The sequence below is a fragment of the Condylura cristata genome, unplaced genomic scaffold (genome assembly GCF_000260355.1).
Source record: "Condylura cristata isolate star-nosed mole 26May11 unplaced genomic scaffold, ConCri1.0 scaffold00021, whole genome shotgun sequence".
Lineage (NCBI taxonomy): Eukaryota > Metazoa > Chordata > Mammalia > Eulipotyphla > Talpidae > Condylura > Condylura cristata.
Window position 1 is genome coordinate 17,495,062 of NW_004567122.1, and position 9,233 is coordinate 17,504,294.

Sequence of the window (9,233 nt, forward strand, 5' to 3'; positions counted from 1 at the left end):
GCCCTGGGCCAGGGATCGAACTCAGGCCGTGGTGGTAATAGCGCTGAAACTTAACCCCTAGGCCACTGGGGAAGCCACAACCCCACAGGCATCAACAGGAGATAGAAGCTGATGAGACAGAAGCTGATGAGACTAAGGATCACCAGGGCATAAAGACCAGGACCAGATGCACCTAATCAGCTCAATTCACTAAGGAAAGCATTTCACTAACCCTTTACTTCTAACTTTCAGATTATCTCAGAATGTAAATCACATAAAACGAGGCATAACATTTTTACTTAATCAATGTAGGCTTAGCTTCAGCTTGGAAAATGCAATTTCTAGTCCCCACAAGTTACTTATAAATTCCTGAGTCTTAGATGCCACTTTAAAATACCCTGTCTTTTCTGTAATGAGGTTTCTTTGCATGTATACAGAATAAATAAGGGGCCCTCCCCGGCGGTGCAAGGGGTTAGGACACAGCACTAGAAAGCTGCAGCATGAGTTCCATCCCTGAGTTCCATCTGCTCCCCTCAGCAGTGTACTTCACCAGTCGGCCTGTTCTGCTCCCCACTCTATCTCTGATGAATCTTCTCACCACCCCTGCAACCTCTGGCCTGTACCCCAGCTCTAAATTAAACTAAATATTTCAAGTTCTTCACAAATTGGTAATCTCGGAGAAAGTCTTACCTGCTCCAGCTGCGTGGCAAATGCTATGGTCACTGACATAATGAACGCGTCAGTACAATACTCTGCTGGTCCAATCTGATGGTAACCTTCCTCCTCATTCAGCACAGCCACTATGTCCTTGGGGTCAAGTCCAGACAGGCTGGCAGGTACTTTATGGAGAAAAACATAATTAAACTACATGACAAACTAGCCTGCCAAAAATCATTCTACAGTTTGGAAAGCTAGCTATGGGTTTGTTAATACGCTGAGTTGTCGTGGAGAGTTAGTGTCTCAACAAGGTATCCCTTTATTTTGTTTTAATACATTCTCCAAAGAAACTTATGTGACCCCCAATTCAATTTCTGCACATAAAAGTCTTACTTTTTAAAAAAAATTTTACATTTTACAAATTCAGACTAAGTCAAATAGAAAAAGCATTGTAGGGTTCTTGAAGGAAGTACATTTTAACTGGGAACTGAAAAAAAAATAACATCTGCTAAAAAGAGAAAGGTGAGAAAGCAGAGAATGAAGGAGTGAAACATCATGTTCCAGGAGGAAGGAACACTATGTACAATGACTCCGAAGCAGAGAAAGCAGGTGGTTAGAAAGTGAGACGGGCCCGGTGCGCGAGTCACTGCAGTGAGGACTGACTGAGAGAGCTGGAAGAGGAGCAGAGGCCACATCGTAAAAGCCCTTCCAGTGCCACTCTGAGACGCGGGAATATTGTCAGAGAAAATTAGAAAACAATTTTGAGGCGAGAACCAAAATAACCAGTAGACCTTAATATAAGAGACAGAAGAGGGATGGCTTTTTCAAACTGGTTGAAACAAACCAACACAAAACACTTAACTGCCACTACAATAGGCCAATCTGTACTGAGGAGAAAGTAGGGAAGTGAGCATTCTTCACGTGGGGAGTTATCCGCGCTTCCACTATGGAGGGCAGTACATCAGGACTCTCCAAATCTTACATGCAGATACGCTACAAACAAGCTATTTTCTTCTAGCAGTTAATCTGAAGAAATCCACTGACTGCAACACTGGCTGAAAGAGCATGGCCATCAAGAGCAGGCACTAACGTCACACAGTCCAGCCCCTGTTCTGCCATTTACAGTTTAAGGAAAATCTCTAAAATCTGCTTTAATTTCCATTTTCGTCTACAATGTTTGTACATGTTGAGAAGATCAAATTAAAGAACAAAAGTAAAGCACTCTGCACCGTCTCTGACCATTTATAAAAAAGGCAGCTATTAAGTAAGGTTTGCAGAACTTAGGAGTCAACTGAGTAACTATGGCAGGCTTTTCATCGTAAGGGGAGAGTCATAGGCATGGAGGAAGGAGAACTGTGACAAATCCTGTGCAGGAGATTGGCTGAGGATGATAATGTGTGTGTGTTCCTCAGTGTCTATGTACAAACAGTATACATACAGATGTATACTCGTGTGTGTATGTGTATATATGGGCCAGCATGTGTCAACACATGCACAAATTCCCTAACTTTTTGCCACTGAAAGGATCTGGGAACAGGGAAACCCTAGCAGTTGGCATTCCTAGCACCTGGATCCTGACTTCTAAGCATTCTTTACTAAAAGAACATGAAGTTCCTAAACGGTAAATCCAAGGCTCGGAACAGAGAAAGCAGAACATAAAGAAAAGAAGAAGAAGAAGAAAAAAAAAAAAAAAAACAAGAAAAAGACTGAAGAGTTATGGAGATAGTCAAAAGGAAAAAGAAGCACTTTATAGGGACTCTCACTGCTCATATCGGGAACAAACACTGACTGAATTAAAGATCTTAACCCATTACAAGAGAAAACCTAAAACCACACTTATAAAAAATAAATAAATGAATCAAGTGAGGCCTAAATGAGGAATGAATATTTCCACTGTAATCTGTCTGTACAAGCATTTACTACTTGCAAATGAAAAAAGAGAGAGAGCTTACAGTTGAGAACAACCTCACCCGACCTTAATTAAGTACTCAAATTAGTGAACATCATCAGTCAATGAACATATCGAAACTGCACACCACTGACAAGAAGCCATGAGAGGAGAATCTCTTCTAGGAAATTCCCGCCAAAGATACATACCCTAACTCTAGCATCAGACAAACCCCACACAGCAAAGGCACAGGCTCACCAGTAAACCCAAACTGAATCATAGGACTAAGGCGTTTCTTCTCCCCTACACTTTTCCACTCCATTACTAAAGGCTTATTTTCCTTTTGCCAGGTATATCACATCCCCCTTTCCAAAATAAATAAATAAATTCAGGGTATACTAAATGACAAAATGGCAAAAACAAAATAAAAACACAACATCAACAAGAAAGCAATACTCTTAAGTTTCCATCTTAGGAAAACATAAAGTGGGGGAGAAATTAAAGTACACAGAAATAAAAACTAGAGAGCCCTCCCTGGTGGTGCAGTGGGTTAAAGCACAGCACTATGAAGCTGGCCTCAAGCCACTTCAGCGAGTTTGATCCCCTGCCCCAGAGGTGACCCACAAAGCAAGGCAGACCTCTCCTGACCCGCCCGCTGCTCCCCTCAGCAGTGTACTTCGTCCATCTGCTTGCCACTGTCTCTGGTGAAGCCTCTTACCGCCCCTGCATCTCTGGCCTGCACGCCAGTTCTGTATGCATAAGCAAAAATCTTAAAGATAAAAACTAGAACTGAGGCAGTGTGGGAAGGTCACATCCCAAGATGGGACAGAGGACATTCCTTTTCTCCCAGAAGGAACAAGGACACAGAAAGAGACACAATTCAATTCAAGAATCACACAGTACGCGTAAGAAAAACACCTCAGAGACGAATGCAGAGGAGCAGCGGTTCCAGGACCAGGACACAAGGAGCAAGTAGCTGAGCCAGCACACAGACGTAAGCGCCACTGGAGAGGAGAAGCCAGCAGCAGACAAGGCAGCGTGCTACACAGCACACAGGCTCGGACACCGGCTGGGAGGAGACACAGAAAGGGCTCCAGAACTACTTTCTCCCCCCTACCAGTCCAGGACATTATGCTGAACGAAGTAAGTCAAAAAGTGAAAGACCAATAGCCAATGGTTGGTTTCACTTCTCTGAGGATTTAAATACCCAAGGACTATTCATATTCAAAGCTATTGGAAATAAATCTTGAACCCAACAGAAAGAGAACATAATGGCTACCACAGGGAATGGGGCTAGGGGGAGGAGGGAAGACTGCGAAAGGAAAGAAGAGGGGCTATGGGTATACGTGTTTGGTGGAGAAAATAAAAAACAGAAAAGGAAAAAGTAATCAGCTACTGTTCTTTACTTAGTATAGACTGTCACATTATACAGTATAAACGCTGGTATTTATTTCTATGTAAAGTAATGCTAAGTGAATATTAATACTGTATGACTGATTTATATTTTCACATGGATAGTGGAAAGTCTACAATTTTACCTACTCAAGGCTTAAGAATGGGTTGCAGACTACAGATGTCCATGTTTATTGCAACACTATTTCTAACAGCCTAGAACCATAAACAACCTAAGTGCCTGTCAACAGACAGATGGATAGAGATATTTATATACAGATGAAATCTAACATTTGTAAAACATGGATGAATCGGAAGTGTATTACACTTAATTAGTAAGACAACTCAGAGAAAGATTTCACTCGTACGTGGTGTGTAGAGAACACAAATGGATAAGCTAAATAAAGCAAAAATACAGTTTCATACTGTATGAAGTTAGTGGCTACCAGAAGAAAAAGAACTGGATAAGTAAGAGAGGGCAGCTGCATGGTGAAAAACAGAATGGGACTTTCACGTATTGAGCTTCATGTAATGAGCATAATGTATCATGTACAGAGTGTAATTTTTAATGATGCTCACCTGAAATTTAAATAATGCAATATTACTTCAATGGAAAAAAAAAACACACACACACAGAAATCAATTAAAATAAAAAATCACCATAGGAAACCTAAAAAACAAAAACTGCTTCTCTGAAGAGATGAGGAAAATCGGTCAATTTAGCCAGTGTACTAAGAGAAAGAAGTGTGAAGACACCTGTTATGAGTATCAGAAATGAAGGGTGACATCGCTGTAGATGCCCACAGACATTAAACAGAACAATAAGGAAATTCTAAATAATTTTGGTACAAAAATTCAATAAAGCTAGAAGAAAAGATCAATCAATTCCTCTAAAGAAACATTCAGCCAACACAAGGAATAGATAATCGGAATAGCCTTGTAGCATTTAATTGTATCAGTAACTTTTCAAAACAGAATGCAGACTGGGTTTACCAGTGGATTCTATCAAGCATGCAGGGAAGATACTATACCAATCTCTACAATCTTTCACAGAAGATAGAGGCAGAGGGAACATCTCCCAACATATTCGCTGACACAAGCATTTAACAGCAAAACTAAAAATGACATTACAAGAGAACGAAAGACCAGATCGTTGACAAAAAGGCAAAGGTCATACGGGCCTCCCTGGTGGTGCCGTGGTTCCAGCCTCAGCGATCAAGCTCTCCGCAGCCACCGCAGCGTGAGTTGGCTCCCCGCCACGGAGTGACCCACAAGACACAGCAGACCTCTCCTGACCCGCCCACTGCTCCCCTCAGCGGTCTCAGTAGCGCCACCTATTCTGCTCTCTACTGTGTCACTGGTGAATCTTCTCTTCCCGTGCACCTCTTCCTCATATGCCATTTCTTATATGTACACATAAAAATAATTTTTTTTTTTATTCTATGGGGTGGAGGGGAAAGGGGAATAAAATCAAAATAGGGGTGGGAAGAGCACACGGGACTATAGTGATGGCACTTGGGTGAGCTGGTGGTGGGAAGTCCATGGAGATGAAACAACCGAGATGAAAAAACATACAGTGTACAAAAATGAAGAATGATGTAAAAATTGCATTAAACATTAAAAAAAAATCAGCAAAGGTAAAACAATGGCGCAGACCGTCTTTTCAACAAATGGTGCTAATACACATCAACACGTACAAAACAGACTCTTACACATAGGCCATACACCCTTCACAAAAATCAATTCAAGATGCATTGACCTGGGCCCTCCCTGGTGGTGCAACGGGTTTAAGTGCAGTACTACGATGAAACTACCCACAGCCACTGCAGCACGAGTTTATTTCCCGGCCAGGAGCTGACCCACATGGCCGGCAGACCTCTCCTGACCCGCCTGCTACTCCCCTCAGCAGTGTGTTTTTTGGTCAGTCTGCCTGTTCTGCTCCCCGCTCCGTCTCTGGTGAAGCCTTTCACCTCCCCACACCTCTGGCCTGTACCCTAGTTCTTGTATGCATAAATAAAACTTCTAAAAAAAAAAGTTTTGACTCAAAAGGGATTACAGACCTAAGTGTAAAATATATATAATTTTAAGAAGTTAACAAAAAAGACTATCTAGAAAAGCACTAGATGACCTTAGGTACGATGGTGACTTCTTGGACACAGTATTAAAGACATGATCCATGAAAGAACTGATAAGCTGGTCTGCATTAAAATTTATAAACTTGCTCATGAAGTTACTCAACAGGATGAGAAAACATCTGCAAAAGACAAACCTAAAAAACTATTATCCAGTGTATTCAAAAACTCCTAAAACTTATTAAAAAGAAAATAAGCAGGCCCTCCCTGGTGGCGCAGCGGGTTAAAGCGCAGCACTGAGAAGCTAAAGCCCCTTCCGCATGAGTTCGATCCCCGCCTGCCCCGGAGGTGACCACATGGCGCGGCAGACCTCTCCTGACCCGCCCAATGCTCCCCTCAGCAGTGTACTTCATTGATCTGCCTGTTCTGCTTCCCGCTCTGTCTATGGTGAAGCCTCTCACCGCCCCTGAGCCTCTGGCCTGTACCCCAGTTCTGTATGTACAAATAAATAAGTCTTTAAAAAAAAGAAAATAAGCAACTGATTACAAATGGTCAAAAGACCTGGTCAGATAGCTCACCAACAAAGACACACAGGTGGCAAGTAAGACTATGAAAAGATGCTAACACCATGTATCAGTGGGGAATACACACAGCAGACAGTAGGGCACAGCTATTACATTAGTCACAAACACGAAGCGGAGCAACAGGAACTCTCACTCATTACCGTGGAATTGCAGAATGGGACACAGAGGTGAAGGAAAGTTTGCCGTTTTGCTACACAACTAAACAATGTTACCATACGATCTAGATATCACACTCCTCGATAATTATTCAGAAGAACTGAAAACTTATGTCCACACAAAAGTTTGGCATGTTTATACCAGCTTTATTCATAATTGCCAAAACTTAGAAACAACCAACATGTCCTTCACTCAGTAAGTGGAAAATTACATGTAAATTGGGGGAATTGACTATTACTCAATGCTAAAAGGAAATGAGGCTAGCAAGGCATGAAAAGACACGGAGAGACATGAAAAGCTCACTACTCAGGGAAAGGAGCTGATCTATGAAAGCTCCTATACACACTACGACTCCAACTCCAGACCTTCCCGAAAGGCGAAACTAGAGAAATAACAAAAGATCGCTGTTGCCACAGGCTAGGGAGAAAAAGGGGTGAAAAAAATCACCCTGCTGTGCTGGATGTGAAACTAAAACTACTCTGTAGGGTACTAAAATATACACTGTTAATGTAAAATACACCCGCCCAGAGTGACCCCTAATGTAAACTATGGTCTTTGGGTGATGATAAAATGTCAATACAGCGGCCCTCCCTGGTGGCGCAGCAGGTTAAAGCACAGCACTGAGAGGCTAAAGCGCTTCCGCATGAGTTCGATCCCCACCTGCCCCGGAGGAGATCCACATGGCAAGCCAGACCTCTCCTGACCCGCCCGCTGCTCCCCTCAGCAGTGTACTTCAACAATCTGCCTGTTCTGCTCCCCACTCTGTCTCTGGTGGAGCCTCTCACTGCCCATGAGCCTCTGGCCTGTAGCCCAGCTCTGTATGCACAAATAAATAAATCTTTAAAAAAAAAAATGTTAATACAGCTTCATAACTTATAACAAACATACTACTAAGGTGGGGGATATGACAGTCGGTGAAAAAGGGGGGCTATAGGTTTTGTGAAAACTATACTTTCCACTCATTTTGCTGTCAACCTAAAATCGCCTTAAAAATAAAGTTTATTAATTAAATTAACAGAAAAGAACAATCATTTTTGGCTCTCCAGAACTCTTCCTAAGAAGAACATTTTCCTAAATAGCTTTCTTTTAAAAAAATACAAAATTCTACTTTGTTCTGATATTCACCAAATTAAAAAAAAAAAAATCTGTTCCCTAGTTCTAAGTTTTGTGAACAGCAGTCAAGAACAACTGTTCAAAGCGTAACAGTGTCACGGCATTTGTCCCATGCACTAGGATATAATCAGGTGACACTCCTGTGTATATCTGCCCTATAATACTGCCCCCTTCCTAGGCCAAAACAGGAACTTTTCCAAGAACACCCTTAGAGATGATGCACAAACCTTTTCCATCACGGGGGGGAGCTCCCTTTGCTTTAAAACTATCCACTGGTGCCTTTGTATCTGTTTCCAAAGCGATACTTATCTGTATTTCAGACTTGAACTTGGTGTATTTATTACTCAGCAGCTGGTACCATTTTGGTGCCTACAGAGTAATGGCAAAACAAAAGAACAAAACACCTTAATTATTTGGAAATAAACAGTAGTGGAAAATGTTCTATAAGGATATAAATATATTTCTTGTAATTTTTCATTGTTTTTTTCTCTTTTAACAGTCTTTTTCTTCATTTTCCTCAAAGGATATTAATTCTCCTTAGGAAGTCAAGTGAATTTTCCCTTAAAAACACTGAAAAGAAACAGATTGTCTTCTTTACTGCCATTTTTTTTAACACATAAATGGAAGCAAGCAATTTATTTCCTTTTACTTTTCCTCGTATATCTCAGTCTCACTTCTCTTACACAACAAAAAAGAGCACCAATTCTTTTTCCCTAATTCCTAATTTTTTACTTTTTCTTTTAAGCATTTTTGCCTGCCACTTCTCTGCTTTGTTATATTTATATCAAAGGAAAAGAAAACTTTAGTGTGAATTAAAACACTAAGAAAATACTAAAGGCCAAATGATAGAATCAGTCAGTACCTACTTGACTGATAGGGACCTACAGAATTCTTCTGCCAGAATAAAATATCCTAAATTACCTCACTGATCCCCCTGAGCAACCTCAGAAGTTGTCCGCAAGACAGATGCCCGCAAGAGCTCATGGTCTTTGATCTCTTGTATCATTTGTATAGAACCACTGGTCAGCAGGGTTCTATACCATTTCAATACTTAGTAAAACAATACAGGTTAAGAATGCTGTTCTTACTCTGATTACTGTTAACTTAAAGCAAACTAGTATGTATGTTTATAGTGTTCAAAACCAAAAACTTCTGTTTTATATTCAAGTTATGTCTATGATAGGTAAAATAGGTTAGACAACAGATTTCAGAAAACACACAACCAATTTTTTTCTTTTTTTTTTTAAAGATTTATTTATTTATTCATACAGAACTGGGGTACAGGCCAGAGATGCGGAGTGTGAGAGGCTTCACCAGAGACAGAGTGGGGAGCAGAACAGGCAGATCTACGAAGTACACTGCTGAGGGGAGCAGCAGGCGGGTCAGGAGAGG

At 41.2% G+C, this 9,233-nt stretch overlaps 1 protein-coding gene across 1 annotated transcript in view; it reads right to left on the reverse strand.

Moving 5' to 3' along the window:
* The window catches only part of CEP120 (centrosomal protein 120kDa), a 51,474-nt gene that overhangs the window by 33,627 nt on the left and 8,614 nt on the right, over positions 1-9,233 (reverse strand). Inside the window, exons 5-6 of the mRNA XM_012728046.1 lie at positions 8,069-8,210; positions 670-818 (exon numbers count right to left, since the gene is read on the reverse strand). Coding sequence (XP_012583500.1) covers positions 670-818; positions 8,069-8,210 — 291 coding nt within the window. The remainder of the gene's footprint in view (positions 1-669; positions 819-8,068; positions 8,211-9,233) is intronic.